The sequence below is a fragment of the Lissotriton helveticus genome, chromosome 1_1 (assembly GCF_964261635.1).
Source record: "Lissotriton helveticus chromosome 1_1, aLisHel1.1, whole genome shotgun sequence".
Classification (NCBI taxonomy): Eukaryota; Metazoa; Chordata; class Amphibia; order Caudata; family Salamandridae; genus Lissotriton; species Lissotriton helveticus.
Window position 1 is genome coordinate 2,051,525,855 of NC_136057.1, and position 20,280 is coordinate 2,051,546,134.

Sequence of the window (20,280 nt, forward strand, 5' to 3'; positions counted from 1 at the left end):
GAGCGAAGAGAGCGAGGAGCCTTGTAAGGCTGGACCATCTCCCCCAGAATAGGTGGGCCTACCCCATGCAGAACTTTATGGGCTATACAGTTACAGGTATACAATTCATGGCCTGCTGTGGCCATACATGGCAAGACAGTGTCCAACTAAAGATGAACCTGATTAAATAGCGATCATTTCTCTAATATTGTAGGCAGCCTCTGTATGATGGCGCCAAGGAAAAAATGTAAACAATTTTGAATATGTTAAACAAATGCACCCATGTAGAATCTCTCTACCAAATCCTATGATTTAGGGAGAGGGTGGGCAAGGCGAAACCTACTGCATTTGAAAATGCTTGTTATGAGTGTGCATGGCCCATCCATTATTGGCTTTCATGATGGAAGAAACATGCAATCTCGAAGCTCAATCACTTAATAATAATTCTCATTACGAGTCTGTTCAACAATGCTTGTATTTCCTGATTTAAAATCGAGGCTTCTAGTCTCTGTTTACTTGTGCTTCAAGATTGTCATTTTCTCTGAAGCCATTTTTTGAGGGACATTTCTAGCCTCAAGTTTCATGCGGATCTTACACTTCAATTCATTTTAAAATCTTTATTTCAGTTATAAAACCATAAACAATACACCCATATTCTTCCTTGACAGTGTAACCCACGATACAGTTGTCCCAGTTAAAAAATATTTGATACATCATGTTCTAATAGTCAAGTATCTCATAATGTAGTTTGTAAACACAAAATAGATCACTAAGATACATTGTTAGCTATGTGTCAGCTTGATTAGAGCCAAATTCAATAGATAAAACAAGAATAAAGTGCAAGCGCATTAATATCTAACGATCTCCACAGTTTTCACTCTGAAGCTTTCGATGGAGACCCAATTGCCTTTGTAAATTTAAGTAACAATCAAATCAAACGTTTTGATAAAAACGTTTAAAAGGGGAGTTAAAAACAGGAATCTGGAAATTACGGCACCCTCAAATCATAGAGACTTTGCTGCAGCACACAGGAGAGTAGACAGAAGCCTTCGCCTAATGGCCCAAAACAGACCAAGAAATGTTACAACGGAACATACAAAGGATGGTCTTGTGTCTGATCTTAAGATCCGTAAGGCATCAAGGTGGCTATGAGTCCCCAACTGTCTACATAATGGAACCTACCAATTCCATCTTGGTCTATTATAAGCTGGACATGCAAAGAAAACATGGCCCACAGTTTCATTTGCATCTGGGCAGCAAGGGCGTCCCTTAGGCTGGCTGGGTTTGTTTAGCCAAAGATTGATTAAAGCATTGATAGGTAAACAACCAAACCTAAACTGTGTATACAATTTCCTGTCCCCAGGCACTTTGATGATATCAAAATATTTCTCATGATGTTTAGAGAATTTTATGTCTAAAAAGACATCGGTTAAACAACCATGACGAATCCTCAAGTAGGTGGTCTGCTCTACCCATAACCAATATTGACGCTTTATGAGGTTCTTTGGAGACAGTGTTGCGGAGCTAACAGGCTCATTTAGGAGGCCAATTGCTGCACGGACAGTGTTGACATATTTTATCCACCAATTTCTTTGTTCCTGTCAAGGGCAGACACTTCATTTAAAGCAGCAACATAAGGGGCCAAGTCGGGAGTGGTGACCAACCTATGCCAAAAAAGCAGGGGGCGCAGACTCGCTTGGTCGTGTATAGGACTAACTCCCAGATCCAGTTTCAATGACAGGGGGGTGCTTTGAGGTAAAGCTACAAGACTCCTGAGAAACTTGTTTTCGATAGTTGTTAATTTCCTCACATCCACTGAACCCCACAGTTCTGCCCCATAGAGCACACTACTCATAACCTTTGAGCTATATAGTTTAAGGGCTGGGGCGACATGATAAACAAATCTTGCGCCGCAAGGCCCCTGATAGCTGAGAGAATTTTAGGGACGCCTTAATCAGATGAATATTCCAAGTCATGCTATCGGATAACACTACGCCTAGGTACCAAAAACATGGCAAGACAGTGTCCAACTAAAGATGAACTTGATTAAATAGCGATAATTTCTCTAATATTGTAGGCAGTCTCTGCATGATGACGCCACGGAAAACATTTTGAAATTTTGAATCTTTTAAACAAATGCACCCATGTAGAATTTCTCTGCCAAATCCTATGATTTAAGGAGAGGGTGGGCAAGGCGAAACCTACTGCATTTGAAAAATGCTTGTTATGAGAGCACATGGCCCATCCATTATTGCCTCTCATGATGGAAGAAACATGCCACCTCAAAGCTCAATCACATAATAATAATCCTCATTACGAGTCTGTTCAACAATGCTTGTATTTCCCAATTTAAATTAGAGGCTTCTAGTCTCTGTTTACTAGTGCTTCAAGATTGTCATTTTCTCTGAAGCCATTTTTTGAGGGACATTACTAGTCTCAAGTTTCAAGCGGATCTTACACTTCATCTTCGTGAGGTGAAAGAGTTATTGTTAGAACAATATTTATCAACAGAATTCATCATCATGGGGAGATTTTGGCCAAGGAAGCATACTTTTGGTGTGAAAACGGTAATATTCGTCAAAAACGTTTTTAGCAATTGTAAACTCATTCTATGACCAACGATAATCTTAAATAATACTAGAACGAATACAATCCCTCAAATTATAAGGCAAGAAGACACCTTCCGTAAATGGGGAATATTGGTTAAAAGAATCATGCCAAAAGAATATCCCACACCGCTTTTGAAAGCATTAAATCTGAATGGTCCAGAAAAAGGCAAAAAGGGCCTCCCAACCTATTCGGTTCTTAGAAATCCAAATCAACGGATAGATAAAGGAGTGCTAGACCAAGCAAAAGACACTATCGATAGAACTGAAATTGGGATAAATGATTTATGGATTAGGAGTGCCCTACATGGAAATAATACCCATTGACAAGCAAAACATGAAAAAACAACTAAAAATACAAATAAATTCATTACGGAAATAACGATTTGTTCTTGGAACGTAAATGGTATAACTAACAAATTAGACAAGATAACCGAGCTACTTAAGCACTATCAAATAATTTTGCTACAAGAGACCTGGGCAATAACCCCGTTTATAATACATGGTTATAAAGGATACCTAATACCTACTATCAAGGAGTGCACTTATGGACGTCCCTCAGGCGGGCTAGCAATTGTCATTCCAATCGATCTCAACGCGGAACATGCTGAAATATTTACAAACAATATGAAGCTTCAGTCTATATTAGTGAGGTATTGGATGTACGGACAAAAAAGATCATTGAAGCTGGTTAATATATATATCCCTCCTACATCCATCTGCAGGAAAACCATGTACGCAGCACTGTCTACGTATCTGCCTGAGCAAAGGATTGAGGACCCCTTTATGGATTTTATTATTTCAGGAGATTTCAATCTCAATCTTTTAATACCATTTACAAGGGACGAAGTAACGCAATCGCAAGACCACCAATGGTCAATCCCGGTTCAGGTAACAGACCCTTTGAATAAACAAGGTCTTCAACAATTGGGTATAACTTTTATAAAGGATATGGAAGCCTTGGGGTTACGAACACTCAATGGAAGATTTCCAACAGACTCACCACCAGCATGGTCCTATTACTCCCACAGTACTAAATCCCGCATAGCTTATACTATGGTATCACTAAATATCTTTGGCAACTGTACATCATACCATCTAAAGCAAGTCTTGGAGAGTGATCATAGTCAGCAAATCATTACCACATTATTCAAAAATAAAAATCACCAAATCTATCTAACAACTGAAGGTCAAATTGGAACCACTAATTATAAAAAGTTAATTTGGGAAACAGAATCTCGAAACAACCAACTAACAAGCGATCTGGCACTAAAACGGCTACGGGAATGCAGCGAAGAGGCACCATTTGCATCAGCAATTGAACAATGGGCCAGTTTCACCACCAGATTGCCTACTAGTAAAGGTAATCCCAATATCTTTAGAGATGGCCAAATGACTCAGGTAATAAAAAGGGTAACCAATATTAATCTCACACACGCAGTGCAGAAAATGAAACAAACTAGAAATAGATTAAGGAAAGAGCTGACTAAATTCCCAGATAAAGAAGAAATTAAAACTGCCCTGAAAGTGGCAAACAAAAATGTAAAGATGATAATATGGAATGAAAAAACTGAAGCCAATAACGCTCTTTGGACTCGTATATTTTATGCTAGTAACCTAGGAAATTCGAGGGAGTTCTGGAAGATGTTTAATACCCTAAATAGGCCGGATAAAGCGGTAGTCTCATCAGTATTGACTGAAACTGAATGGGTACATTTTTTAAGCCATTATCTAAATCCACATCCAGAAGTACAGGGAATTGAAGACCGTAGCCCATGGAAGGAAAATGCAATAACAAATCAAGAACCAGTCATGGAGATAACACAGGAGCAGATTGTCAAACTAATAAAGAAGCAGAAAGATGGAGCACCAGGACCGAACGGGATACCCTTTTCTGTATACAAAGATGATCCGGAAACATGGGCCGAAGTACTTGTAAAGGTCTTTAAAGAAATAGTTAGTAAAGGGGAGATACCTGAAAGCTGGAGAGGCTCCTTAATATCCCCAATTTTTAAAAAAGGAGACTGGGCGCTTCCTGAAAACTATCGTTTAATAACGCTACAGGACACTGATGCAAAACTTTTTGCAGCCTATCTGCTAACAATCCTATCCGACTTGGTGAAACAGAATAACATTCTTCCGCCAAACCAAACCAGCTTCATTAAAGGACTTGGTACATCCTCCAATATCCTGGCACTATCTATTTTAATGGAAAAGGCAATCTTTTAAAGCGAATCACTGTTTCTATGTTTTGTTGATTTTAAATCAGCTTTTGACTGTGTCAACAGAGATCTTTTATGGAAAAAGTTACAAGCACAAGGGATTCCTCAGCCTTTAATATACCTGATCAGTCTCCTGTATACAAAAACCTGGGCCAAAGTTCGTATTGGGAACGGCAGATCCTTAACTGAGGAAATACCAACGCTTGGCGGTGTGAAGCAAGGCTGCGTATTGGCACCTTTATTATTTAATCTGTTTTTAACTGATATAACCGAAGCATTGAACAAGATAAATGCCCATTCACCGAAACTTGCAGATAAGCACATATCAAATTTGCTATATGCAAAAGATGTTATTCTTTTAAGCAGAACAAAGGTTGGCTTGCAAAGGTTAATTACACGTATACAGGAGTACGCAATAAAAAATAAAATGGTAATAAATGAATCCAAATCTAAAGTTATGGTTGTCTCAAAAAATCCAAGAAGGAAATACAATATGAAATGGTTCTTAGGTAAGGAAAAACTGGAGCAAACTAAAACCTATAGATACCTAGGACTGGTTTTTGATGACAATGGTAGCTTTAAACCCCAGAAATTGGACATCACCCGGAAGGCAAACTCCCTAACAGGTGCATTTGGTATGATAAAAAAATCCACCAGTAACTTAACCTACCAGCCACTACTCAAAGTTATATCTGCAAAATTGTTACCTTCCCTAACCTATGGCAGTGAAGCATTGAACGGAAAGGACCCAATAACAATAAACAAAGAAATCTCGAAAATTTTCCGATCCCTTTTCTGTTTACCTAAAAATGCCTCACAGTCCCAAATTAGACTAGAATTTGGCTTGAACAACCAACTACATGCTCGGATGGGTAACACAATTAAAGTATGGAATAGGGTAAAAAATGACAAGGCCAACTTAATCTCAGAGCTTTTATGGAAAGAAGTAGAGGGCAATAATAAATTATCTGTCTGGAAGTATCTCGAGAAGGCTTTGGATGAATTTGGGCTTAAGGAGATTTGGATGACCACTATTCCTCAGGAATCTTTCAAAAAAAATTGTAAATAAGACAACTGATATCCTATCTGTGATCAGTGACAAAGAGTCCCTGGTCAAAAGGAAACATGCTTGGTCTATAATAAACAGTTACAAAAAAAAGAGTCCGCACCAATATTTGAATACAGCTTGGACTTGGAAATATAAAAATATATTCATGAAAGCCCGGTTCGGAATCCTGCCCGGAGAAACTCATGCACTGCCATTTAAAAAGCTTGAAAATAATATATCATGTCGGCTGTGTAACACAGGAGAAGAAAATATCATACATCTATTGTGCCTCTGCCCAGAACTAAAAAATGAAAGATTAACACTTTTAAAAAGGCACTTCAATAAAAGATCAATACGGACATGTAGACAAGCACTAATCCAGTGTCTTTGCTTGGAAGATATACATATTAACTCTGCCCTCTCAAAATTCTTAACAAGTGCATGGAAAAAAATGGAATTTTTAAAACATTAACTATTATACTGTTTATATTTTTGAATTTTAACATTATGAAATTATCGCTTATTTTTTTAAGTAATCGCCCTTTTACTGTATTACTATAATTGAAATGTTATATTGTGCATTCTCTTTTGGTAAAGATTTTAAATAATCAATCAATAAACATTTATCACAATCCCTCAAATAGTTTGCTTAAAAAATACTGCAAGGCTATCATATACAGCGGCAGAAGAATAGCCCCTACACAAAACCTAAATTTTGTGGTAAAGAATATGCTTCAAAAAGTGGCAAAATATACGAGAGAAATAAATGAATATACTTTGGTTCACTAAAATAAAAGAGGATGCCAAGCAATGAAATGTGCACTTGGATTTTCTGTGCCAAATGTGAAAAGTAAAATTTGGCATGGCACATATTGAGGCCCTGGGGTACGTCATGCAGTTAATAAATAAGGTGATACTCATTTGCTATATCAAACAATTACTTTTTAAATCATACCACTGGGCGGGAGAGGATTAATATGTTGGAATCCAGTATGAACACCTTAAAGAATATGATGGGTAACAGATTTAGGTTCAAATCAAGAATGGCGAATAGGCAAACCTGTAGTGAAATGCACGGACTATTGTAGGAAGATTAACCACACTTCTGGCAGAATTGTTCAATCTTTCGATTTTACTGGCTACGATCTGTTCACCTGCGACTCACCTAGGTACAATGTGAGCAATCATTTACAAAAAAAAAAAAACATGAACTTGCTCCTTGAGTAATGCTGTTGCCTAGCAGCGTAAAAACAAGAACTAAATGTTATTCTCTGTGTTTATAATATTGGGTATATTTCTGTACATGTGCATAAGGCCTTTTTTAAACTGTGCATAAACTAGCTAAATAAAATACATTTCTAAGCACTTTATTAGCCTCGGTACGAAGTGTAGTTTCGGTCAGTCCATTCCATGGTGGGACCAGGATAGTATACATAGGCCAATTTACCTAACTAGTGTTCTGGAAATACTTGTTTAAAGAAAAACACGTGAGGCCTATTTTAAAGTAATACTGCGTTTCAGTTTTTTTCTTCAAAATAATGGCAAAATAACTTCACAAACTCACCATGTAGGATAATCTCGGAACGAATTGTTCTCAGCTGCTTTTCCAGCTCTTCGGAGAGGATTCCAACCTTGCAGGCATCCAGAACAAACACGACACAGTGGATTTTGTCCTTGAGAGATGGAGACTTGATGTAACCAAGAGAACTGGACTGGATGGAGGCTGAAGGGTTGAACTGTGTTTGAAATAATGAGATTAACTTTTTTACTCCAGATAAGTACAATTATTGTGTACTGTATTTTTAATAGGAACTAAAGTAGCAATTCTGAGCAAATAAGCACCAACCCTAAGATTTTTTTTAATGTATCTTTTAATGCTTTTTATATTAACCCCCTGCGTGCTGATGACGGCCCCCATCCGTCATGCATCACAGTGCTCGTCTGCTGATGACGGCTGGGGGCCGTCATGAACCCACCCACTCTTCAAAACGGCCGCACAGGCGCAGAATCGCGGCCGTGCCCAAGGGGTTAATGTTGCAGAGTACAATCAAAGGGATACATAATGATTTCTATATAAATATAGAGCTATACGCCATTTGTTTGTTATTTGTTTAGCGCTCAGCATGTGTCCTTGTTACATAATGGTGGGAATGGGATAAACCTCAGCAATAGAAAAGAAACAATAGGAATTGAAAAGCAATAATGGGATGCACAGTATAACCTGGGTCTAAGGCCTCCATTAGGAGTGCTGAGGTAATTTGGGCTATTTCTGGTTCCCAAAATTCATACCAAAATTACAGATACGTTTGAAATGTTGAATTGCTGCAGGATTACAAACTATCTCGTTTTGGTCCCCTATAGAATGTGGAACAACATCAGAAATCATTGTTACTAGAACAATGTTTGCATGTCCTTCTCGTATTCAAGGGCCCCTTTTTGTGGTGACAAATTCCTCCAGGAGGACCTGTACAAATTGCCTATAGAAATACATTCAGTAATTCTACAGGTGGCAATTACTGCATACAGTATTACTGCATTACACTTACTTACCGGTCTAAATGGGAATTCTGGCGTTGAAGTAAAGCGATGATGGCCCTATTCTTTACATTCACCGTCAAAATACGTGGCTCGAGTGGAGGTGCATTGCTAATTCCTGAGCGAGTCATTGCTTATGAGAAGAATTTTGTAATATTTAATGTCTGATTGGGTAGTATTGGGGCAACTAACTTAGCAGAGAGGGAGGTAATATTAGTTCTACACCCCGAGACATAAAAGAATAAAATGGTGTCCTACAAATCCCAACTGAAACCATACTTGTGTTAAATCTAACTTTACATGCAATAAGATTTAACTAATAGTAATGTATGGGATAAACAGCACTCAGAAATGGCCAAGAGGCGGCACTTAGCAAAACAAAGCACCATTATAAGGGCATAACTCATTTCAAAGAAAGTATCAGAGTGGCATGTCAATGTACAGAATATACCACCACTGGGTACCAACTTGCAGCTGCCCTGCTGCTGTTGGTGCTGTTAGGCGGTATGCAGGTGCTATACATGCATGAGGTCATGTCAGCAATATACAATGCAACCCCAGCTGGAAACCAACGAAGCGCTACACATTAATGAAAGTCTGTATCCCTGAATGCACAGTGCTGTGACCATCTAGAAGCCCTGGGGGCATGGAACAAGCGGAAGACCCAAGGTCTGCAGAAGTATTGAAATCACCCCCTTACCACTGAGTAACAACACTTCAGGAACCGAGGGTTGCCAGAGCAACAAGGAATAAATAAACACAAAAATGCACAGAAGAACAGAAAGCCAGGAGTCACCAAAATTCACTGACAGACGCCCAAAGACCAGTTTAGATCCAGCCCAGGACCTTACAACAAACAGGCATGTATGGCAAAATGAGTAAGGGAGGGGAAGAGCAAGAGGCACAAAAACACCAGGGGCTGTATTACAGAGAGTGACGCACAAGTTACTACTTGTGTAACGATATATCTGTAAGAGGCATTAGTTAGTGATAGATTCCTTACCTTAGAATATCCCCAGGCGTCAGACTGGATCCGGAATTTTTTTGCGTAGCAGTACCCTTGCGCGTCGGTAGGCGTCGTCTGCGGCTCCGCGTCCGTCGTCGGCGTCGTGGGCGCCGTGATGACATCGTCGGAGTAATTAGACGCCGCCTCTGCGTGCTGACGTCAGTTCTTAGACACAGCTTTTCCGCACCAGAAGCGCTGAGCCATGTTAAAAACCAACACTGGTGCCATTGAAACTAGGGCCCTGAAGGGGATAACCCTAACCCTAGATATCGGTTTGCAGAACAGGGAGGATGGGTGAGTCGGTAAGGAATCTATCACTAACTAATGTCTCTTACAGATATATCGTTACACAAGTAGTAACTTGTGCATCTGAAAGAGACACGTTAGTGATAGATTCCTTACCTTAGAATAGATACCCCAGCAATACCAACCCCGGTGGTGGGTCTGCGAACCAATAATCACACCAGAAAGTCCTGGAGGACAGAACGGCCAAAGAAACCATCCCTCCGGACTTGGCTGTCCAGGCAGTAGTGTCTTGCAAACGTGTGCAGCGATGGCCACGTAGCTGCCTGACAGATGTCTTGTAAGGGCACTCCCCGGCCCAGGGCAGTTGTAGTTGCCGTGGCTCGGGTGGAATGAGCCCGTAATCCAACAGGGGGCTCCTTCTTAGGCAAGGAGTAACATGCCTGGATACACAAGATGATCCACCGGGAGATGGTCCTCTTGTGCACCGCTTTCCCCTTCTTAGCGCCCACGTAACCAACAAAGAGTTGGTCATCCACCCGGAACTGGCGTGTGCGATCCAAATAGAATGAGAGCGCACGTTTTGGGTCCAGACGGTGGAGCCGCTCTTCCTCTTTAGAGGGATGCGGTGGCGGAAAGAAGGTTGACAAGGTGATAGACTGCCCGATGTGGAAGGCCGTGACAACCTTGGGCAGGAAAGATGGCTTAGTACGCAACACCACTTTGTCCGGACAGAAAGGAAAGGTGGAGTACAAGAAAGGGCCTGGAGCTCACTCACTCTCCTGGCAAAGGTGATGGCAACCAGGAAAGCAGTCTTCAGAGTAAGAAGGCGGAGAGGACAGTTGTGAAGTGGCTCAAAGGGAGCGCACATCAGAAACGTAAGAACAAGGTTCAAGTCCCACTGAGGCATCACAAACGGAACAGGAGGGAACGTGTGTGTGATGCCCTTTAGAAATCTATTTACAATAGGGGACTTGAACAAAGAAGGTTTATCAGGCAGCCTCAGAAAGGCTGAAAGGGCAGAAAGGTAGCCCTTGATAGTGCTCAGAGGAGAGCCCTGCTGGGCAAGAGAAAGAAGGAAGAGGAGAACCTCAGAAAGAGGGACAGAGAGTGGATCCACAGCCTTTGCTGTGCACCATGCCACAAATCTGTTCCACCTGCAGGCGTATACCGACTTTGTGGAGGGATGCCTGGCTGCCAGAGTGATATTACAGACTTCAGGAGGCAAGTCAAATGGCCTCAACTGTCGCCGCTCAATCTCCAAGCATGGAGGTGGAGACTGGACAGGTTCGGGTGGAGGACCGTCCCCTGCTGCTGCGACAGAAGGTCCTCCCGAAGAGGCAGACGAACCGGGGGATCGACTGACATACTGAGAAGCTCTGGATACCAGTACCTTCGTGCCCAGTCCGGAGCCACAAGGATGACTTGGGCCCGGTCGTGCTTGATCTTCTTCAGCACTCTGGGCAGAAATGGTATAGACGGAAAGGCGTACAACAGACCGCAACTCCACTCGCGACAAAAAGCGTCTCCGAGCGAATGCCGCCTTGGAAATTCCAACGTGCAGAACTGATGACATTGCCCGTTCTCTTCGGTGGCGAATAGATCTAACCAAGGCTCTCCCCATTGCTGAGAGGCCTTGCACCACGTCCGAGTTCAGACGCCATTCGTGATCCATCATGCACCGACGGCTGAGCTCGTCCGCCCTGGCGTTCAGAGAACCCGCCAGGTGTTGAGCCACCAGGGTCACTCCCTGGCGTTCCAGCCACTGCCAAAGGCGCAGAGCCTCCTGGCAAAGGGTCCATGACCCTACGCCGCCCTGTTTGTTGCAGCACCACATGGCGGTGGTGTTGTCCGTGAACACCTGCACTACACTACCCCGGACAAAGGGGAGGAATGCTTTCAGTGCTAGACAAATCGCCCGTAACTCCAACAGGTTGATGTGGAGCCGGGCCTCCGCCGGACTCCAGAGGCCTCTGATCTCCGCCTCTCCCATGTGGCCTCCCCAGCCCTGGAGGGACGCGTCCGTCACAACTACGTGCTCCGGTTGGGGAAGGGAGAGGGATCTGCCGCTGACCCAATCGCGGTCCGTGAGCCACCACTGCAGCTGTCTCGCAGTGCCCTCCGAGATCAGGACGTGGTCGGACAGGTTGCCCTGATGCTGGGCCCACTGAAACTTCAGGTCCCACTGCAGAGCCCGCAACCTGGTGTGATGCACCAGTAGGATGCAGGAGGCCATCAGCCCCAGAAGCCGCAGCGTCAACCTGACCGAGACCCGGGACAAAGGCTGATAGATGGGAATCAGAGCCTGAATATCCCGGACCCGCTGTTCGGGTGGAAAAACCCGAAACCGCGCCGAGTCGAGAACCGCTCCGATGAGAGAAGCTTCTGAGAGGGGCACAGGTGTGACTTTGGCACATTGATGGAGAACCCCAGCTGGTGCAGGAGATCTGCCGTAGTCTGGAGGTGGCTGCAGACTGTCTGGGGCGAGCCCGCCTTCAACAACCAGTCGTCGAGGTAGGGGAAGACTGAAACCCCTAACCTGCGCAGATGAGCTGCGACCACCGCCATCACCTTTGTGAACACCCGTGGGGCGCTGGTAAGACCGAAGGGGAGCACGGTATAGTAAAAGTGCTCGTGGCCAACCGTGAACCGCAGGTAGCTCCGGTGGGCCGGCAGGACGGGGATGTGGAAATAAGCGTCCTGCAAGTCCAACGCTACCATCCAGTCTCCTGGGTCTAGGGCAGCTAAGACCTGAGCTAGTGTCAGCATTTTGAACTTCTCCTTCCGGAGGAAGCCATTGACGTTCCGTAGGTCCAAGATAGGGCGTAGGCCCCCTTTGCCCTTCTTGGGTACCAGAAAGTAGTGGGAGTAGCAACCACACCCTACTTCTGGCCCAGGAACGCGCTCGATGGCCCCCTTGGCCAAGAGGGCCGTAACTTCCTCCTGCAGAAGTCGCAAATGATCCCCCGACACATGGTGGTTCTGCGGTGGCATGGCTGGAGGAGTCGCCTCGAAGGTGAGGGAGTAGCCCCTTCGGACGATCTGCAGCACCCACCTGTCCGAAGTGACAGTGCGCCAGTGAGAGTGGTGATGGCAAACCCTGCCCCCCACTGGCGTCACATGGGCTGAAAAGCACGGACTAGGAGGGTTTGAGGCGGATGCTGCGGGGGAAGGTGTGGACTGACCTCGCCGTTGTCCCTGACCGCCGCCACGGCGGTTTCCACGGCCGCCACCGCGTTGGGTATTACCCTGCGGAGCGTGGCTGGCAGCACGTGTGGGTACACCCCTTCCGTGGCCACGAAAAGGAGTGAAAGGCAGCCGATTGCTGGCGCGGGGTCGAGAGGCCCAAGGACTTGGCCGTAGCCCTGGAGTCCTTAAAGCGCTCAAGCGCATAGTCTGCCTTGTCGCCAAAAAGGCGACGGCCATCAAACGGCATGTCCATCAGTGTGTTTTGGACATCGGCCGAAAAGTTGCCGGACCTCAACCAGGCGTGGCGTCTGACCGCCACCGTCGTTGCCATCGCTCTACCTAGTGAGTCGGTGGTATCCAGCCCACACCGGATAGAATATCTGGCTGCATCCCGGCCCTCCACAAGGGCTTGGCCGAGTTTGGCCCGTACCTCCAACGGGCACTCTGGCAGCACTTCCGCAACCGTATCCCACAGAGAGTGGGTGTAGCGGCCCAAGAGGCAGGCGGTGTTGGAAGACCGCAGTCCCAGACTAAGGGAGGAGAAGATCTTTTTACCGTACTGCTCGTACCTCTTGGATTCCCTGTCCGGCGGAGCCAACGGGAATGCGGTCTGGGAATTGGAGGCCTGGATGACCAGGCTCTCGGGGGTGGGGTGGGTGGACAGGAAACATGGGTCGCCCGGGGCCGGGCGGTGGCGTCTGGCCACGTTCCTATCTACGGGCGAACCCGTAGCGTGCCTGGACCAAGTGCCCAAAAGAACGTCTGTCAAGGCCTCATTAAACGGCAGCAGAGGCTCGGCTGAGCATGACTGCGGCTTAAGGACCTCAGTGAGGAGGTTAGTCCTCACGGCCGCGACGGGGAGCTCAAGACCCAAGGCCTTGGCTGCCCTCATCAACACCACACTATAGGTTGCCCTCTCCTCCGTAACCACGGTAGGAGGTGAGACAAAGACAGTGTCAGGCGAAGTGTCTATACCACTAGCCTCCCCAAGTTCACCTGCACAGTCCTCTTGAGACCGGCATTCACGTGCCAGAGGGTCCTCAGACCCCTCCCAATCCTCCTCAGCACCCATCTCCTGGTACTCAGGGTTGGTAAATGATGGGGCCGGTTCATGGAAAGTAAACTCTCCGAACGGCGTCTGAAGCGGCGCCCAGCGGCGCCGGTCCGGCGCGGAACCGGGTTGAGGGAGGCATCGGGGACGGCGCCGCCCGAGGATGGCGCCGGGGTGACACCTGCGGGGTCGGTGCCGAGGAGGTTGTTAAATCCACCGGCGATGACCCGGATCCGGAACCGGATCCAGCGGGGCCCTGCGACGCCGGGCCCGAAGGCGCCGGCGGCGTCGGAGCCGAAGCACTCGACGGCGTCGGGGCCGAAGCCCCCGACCCGCTAGGACCCCAAGACGTGTCCGCTGGGCCCGAAGGCGCCGCAGAGCCCGTCGGAGGAGAGAGGGACCTCATGGCCATGAGGAACCGCTCGATCTCCCCCGGCGTCGCGTTAGGCCCAGGGACCGGAGGGTATGAGGCCGGACGCGGCGCCTGCGACTCTGACGGAGCCGCGTGGGCGGTGCCACCTGAACCCCCGGCCGCGTCGCGCGAGCGTCGGGGGTAGTCGGAAGAGCGATGACGCCTCTTCGACTTCTTGTGCTTACCTGACGACTTCGACCCTGAGGAGTGATGTCGACTCCCGGAGCTCCGATGGCTCCTCTCCCGCGACCGGTCCCTCAACCTCCGTCCGGATCGGGACCTTTCCCGGCGGAACAGGCCTTGTCGTCGTGATCGACGCCGAGACAGTGGAGACACCGACGGTGAGGGTCGGTGACCGACATCAGCCGGTCGCAATCCTCACAGGGCTTAAAACCTGGCATCCCTACCGGCACCGTATGGAGTCGAAGACTCGAAAAAGGAAGATCAAAAGATCAAAAAAGTTTTAGTCAAAAAGTGACTAAGGTACCACTTTTTCCGGATCTGCGCTGCTGGGGCGGAAAAAAGAAGAACTGACGTCAGCACGCGGAGGCGGCGTCTAAGTACTCAGACGACGTCATCACGGCGCCCACTACGCCAACGACGGACGCGGAGCCGCAGACAACACCTACCGACGCGCAAGGGTACTGCTACGCAAAAAAATTTCGGATCCAGTCTGACGCCTGGGGATATTTTGAGGTAAGGAGTCTATCACTAACGTGTCTCTTTCAGATACAGGTGTGCAACAGGCATGTGCACCTGCTTTGCGTGCTCACGGGGCACTTTAGTATTACAGAAAAAGCCAAAGACGCTTGTCCTTCTATAATACATTATAGTTCTGGTGCACATGTTGCACCAGCTCTATCATAAAAGGGCGTTTCCCTCATTTGCATGGGGCGTGTCTCATGTAAATGAGGGAATAACTTTGCATCTGCTCCAGTGCTGTATTAAGGATGTGGGTGCAGAGGCAAACATGCCTTTAGAAGGTGCACTGAAAGAGCGCCAGAACAAGTGGTGCACTTTCACCTACTCCTCCTAAAGGCAGCCCTATGGAGGGGAGAATGGGGGTCCCATGGACCCCACAGACATCCCCCTGTAGATGGATGTAGTCACTCACTGGACCTGCCTTCAAGGGGATCCCTCTCTCTCTTCTCTTGAAAGTGCATGCGGCATGCCGACTGCGCTGTTAAACACAGAGCGACTTTGAAGCAGCAGCTCTGTATTTCACTTTAATGTGCTGCACCCGGGGCAGCACAAGTTGGCAGCTGCCCTGGGGGTAGGGCATTCATGGTATTATGGCGCACTTTCCTTGTTTGCTCATGACACACCTTTTCAAAGGTGCACTGTGGCGCAAAGAGAGAAAGAGCGCTGTATATGTAATACGGACTGAGAAGGCCAGGCTGTAAAATAGGGAGAACAAGCTCCATGGCAAACTTAAGGGCAGAATTGACAGAAATACAGAGCACAACCGGCCTCGAAGACAGTGCAGAAAGTATTAAGAGCACACTGCAGGCAAACAACAGACAGTTACAATGACAAACAGGAAGCAAATGCTACTCACCATCATTTGGTACATGTCTCCACATGACCAGACACAACATAAGTTGCTTGATCGCCTCAATGCCACACTGTCAGTATTCAGACTATCGGCAAGATGGCATATGCATGTCTTCTGTCACACTCACCAGGCAACACACAGGCAGTGCACAGGGTAGACCAAGTGCCAGGTCCAGAAACGTATCAGGATCGGCCTGCAGCTGCAGCCCAAAAAGGTAGGGTTCCCCCAACCTTCATGGCCAGGAAAATCCGATAGGAAGCCATCTGTACAGAGCTTTATGGATAGCGCACACACCAGTCAGAGCACAGAGAAAAGCATAAAAAGCACTTCATCCACAGAGCGGCTGACCGAGACCTGTCCCATTACGCATTTATACACTTTCCGAAGGATGAGGCTGTATAGCAACTTTCCCAGTATCAGAGCGGCCCAACAAAAATAATCCTCACACATTATGGCGCCATAAAAAAAAGTTGCAAAAGCAAACACATTAGAGATAGTACTCTCACTCTAATTAAAGAGTAGGGTACAAGCTGGAGGAACTTCACACAAGGCATCTGCTTCAGCAGTTTTACTGTGGGAGGCTGATCCTCTTATTTTATTTATTTATTTATTTAATGCATTTTTATAAAGCGCGGACTTTACCCGAAGGTGTCAGAGCACTGTACAATAGAACCAGTTACGTTACATGAGAGAACTGTTGCAGGAATAGAACAAACAAAAATAGCATGAACAGAGTGTACAAGCAAAAGTAAGAATAAATATGACACATTTTACAATGACTAAAGAACTTCCTGGCGAACAATAGCAGGCCATAGAATCAAAACAACGCAGGCAAAAGGAAAATAATTTCAAACACAGCAAGCACAGGATGTACAGCAAAAATATAAACATAAGTGACAAATTTACAAAGACTAAAGAACTCCCTGGCAGGGTCTACTACATTGCAAAAAGAGTATAGAAATACATTTTGAAAACATATAGGGAAGGAATATGATGATGAACAAAGACAACATGGTCATGTGAATTAGTAGGGCACATGATGAGCAGAGTAGGGAGCACATGGCAATATGCATCAGAGGAGGGGGGTCAAGGGTCATGTGCAACAGCTCAGGGTAATGCATATCATGAGCCATCTGGGCGGTGCCCCTCCCTGAAACGCTGGATGTTTGCCTCAAACGTGCCCGGGGTTTCATCCCTGAAGCGAACACAGAGAGTGCCAGACGATGGGCACCTGGAATTGTGAATCAGGGAAGCACAACATTTGGAAGACAATCGTGGATAGCTTCAGCTTTTCTTTCCAATGCATCTTAGTTAGTGATAGGAATTAAGAGAGAAACGTTAGCTGCGAGTGACACCATATTTGAAGATCCACTTAACGACATGCAGAACTCACAGACAGGCACAGATGCACTCCTCTGCAGCTACAAACTACATCATGTGTGACATCTTAAGCAAAGTCTATATTTATAATGGTTAACACAAAACTGCAAGTTGTAGAAAGCAAGAGTCATTTTGATTGGCTGATGGTGTCACACATGATGTGGCCCAGTTAGCAGAAATGCACAAGGACACGTCAATGGACTGGAACAATATCTACAGTTCATCTTTCTGATGCTGGAAGACTGTATGCTGCTTTAAACTGCTCTCTGCTTGTTGGAGGCCTCAAATTCATTTTATTTACTGTAATCTTCTCGAACCTTTTACAGGCATAGGTTACATTTTAATGATGGCATAAGGGGTCACATCTTTGGGAAGAGATGTGCAAAAAAATAGGATACTTTTACATAGCTAACAATGACAGATTTTGAAATGACAGTATCGCTCTCTTTTAGACCATCGTTGCAACACCCATTTATAGTTACCGGTACATATAAAAGACAATGTATATATCAAAAATAAATAAGTAACAACTTAAAATGATCATTTGCCGACGCTGATCGGAAGTGAACATTACTGAATCTTTCAAAATACAGGAAGGTCACAGATGAACAGTCTTAGCACATATCAAGGTAATATCAAGCAGATCGGAAAGCATAACAGTAAACCATGAAGTACGAAAAATATTTCACAGTTTACTGTGAAATATCGATTTTAACATTGTAATGACAGCCCCAAAACCACTCTGCAGGGCTTTACTACTGTCTGGAGGGCTAAGGCTGGATACAATTATGTGGCAAGAGTATCTACATATGTGGCGAAAAAGCCAAATAAGAGGGCACGGTTATCTAAATTATGCGGCCCAAAAAGGAAATGTATGCACCACATTCTCCGACAGCATTATTTTCATAAACTACAAATTGAAGCAAACATGGCAAATCCATAACTATGCACAAAAACTAGAGCCGTGGATGTGCTAAATGTACTATCATCATTGTCCATTGTTTTAGGAACAATTTATTCCTGAAAGATAAACAAAAACTAAAATATGTAATTCTAATTAGAGCCCACTGGTAGCTGCAATTTGAAGAAAACTGATTTCTTCCATTATAACTACACCAAACAAATATGCAATATAAAAAATGTGGAACAAGTACTAAGTGTAATATGGTTCAATGCTGCCATTTTGGGTCACTACTAACATTTAAAAACCACAGGGCCTTTGGCCTCATGGTTTAGGTCACCAGATCCCGTTGATGGCATCATGGCAAAATGTAACTAAGTTATACGGTTACCGGTTATGCATCCTATATCCCTATATCTATACTAGTGCCGCACACAGAGCCCTCCTCATCCAACCGGGCTTGCGTCGGCAGCCCTGCTCACTTGTTGCTCCGGTATTATTGTTAGTGTGCCCATGTGGCCTCCTTAGCGTTTTTGGAGTCACTTGTTCTGTATCTGATTCTTGTGTTGTGTTATTATTTTGTCCTTTAGCCTAAGTTTCTGCCGTTATTCACACCACTGCTGCCCCTCCCACCTACTCAGCTCCCGCCTCCCTACCTACAGTCCTTCCCCCTCCCCTACTTAATAGCGGCCACTGCGTGGTCGCGCAGCGGACACGTGCAGTGGGTGCGCCTAAAGCAATCCCGTCTGTGCCCGTCCGTGTCCCGAGCTCGGCCAGCGCCAGGAACCCTGGCTCGCCTAGGTCTCACCGCTACAACTTCACCACCTTCCACACACTCAATCCCGGAAGACACACTGACTGCTGAAGGTCCTCACCGAACATAGCTCCTTCACCATCGACAAATCCCCCACGACCACCGAAGGCCCGCCTAACGCACGCACCACCGAATCCCTGACATGCATCCTCCTCAACGTGGGCACCCTGCACCGACATGCCATAGAGATCTGGGACCGGATCAACACCCTCTCAACCGACGTCGTCTTCTTCACGGAAACCTGGACCAATGCCATCTCCGGCCCGACATCACCACCGCCATCCCAGATGGCAACAAGATCCAGAGGACGGACCACCACCACTGCCCTGGAGGAGGACTCGCCATCGCACACAAGATGCCTCTCTGACTCTCCACATCCAGCACGTGTGACCCCCACTCCAACACTGAACACCTCCACTTCCAGATCCAGACGAGCCCCAGGACCACGCTCCACACCACCTCATTTTCAAACCGCCAGGGCCTCGCACCCAGTCTGCCACCACCATCGCCAAGCTCGCCGCACCCCATGCCATCACCTCCATGGACTACATTCTACTCAGGAAACCTGAACTTCCACCTCGACAACAGCAACGACCCCAACTCCACCTCTCTCCTCGACAACCTCAGACTGAAGCAGCTGGTCAACACGCCCACTCACAGAGCAGGACACACCCTTGACCCCATCTTCGCAGGAGGGACACACATCTGCTTCAGCAACACCACTCAGCCCCTCTGGATGGACCACCACTGTGTACACTTCACCTTCAACACCACCACCGCACCCAAGCCCACCTCGCGTCCACCATGAAGGAACTGGAGCAAGGTCACAGAGGAACACCTCAAAAGCACCCTCCTCCAAGCCCCCCCCCAGCTCCATAACCGAGGCCAACTACGCAGCCAAGGAATTTCACCTCTGGATCTCCTGCTGCACCGACAAGCTTGCACCCCTCCGCCATCCCTGCCAAACCACGCCCGCCAAAGGCTGCCTGGTACACCACAGAACTACAAGAAGCCAGGTGCTCCTGCAGACACCTAGAGAAATCGTGATGAAGTCAGAAAACCACAGAAGCACGGAACAACCACAGGAGTGCCCTGAAGGAATACCACCAGCGCATAAGGGACACCAAATGGACCTTCATAAGAGACAAAGTCCAGACCAACAAGACCAACGCCAAAGAGCTGTTCAACATCATACAGCATTTCGCCAAACCCCCCAGCGAAGCGACAGACATCACACCCTCCCAAGATCTCTGCGACAAGGTCAGCTCCTACTTCCATCTGAAGATCAAGGTCCTCTAAGACAACTTCAGCGAACAGATGCCAGACACCACAAGCCTCT

General features: G+C 46.4%; 1 protein-coding gene across 3 annotated transcripts in view; it reads right to left on the reverse strand.

The window, feature by feature from the left end:
* Positions 1-20,280, reverse strand: part of LOC144755726 (interferon-induced protein 44-like) — a 210,437-nt gene that overhangs the window by 44,759 nt on the left and 145,398 nt on the right. For all 3 annotated transcript variants that reach the window (XM_078644922.1, XM_078644929.1, XM_078644939.1), the window contains exon 6: positions 7,420-7,591. In XM_078644922.1, coding sequence (XP_078501048.1) covers positions 7,420-7,591 — 172 coding nt within the window. The remainder of the gene's footprint in view (positions 1-7,419; positions 7,592-20,280) is intronic.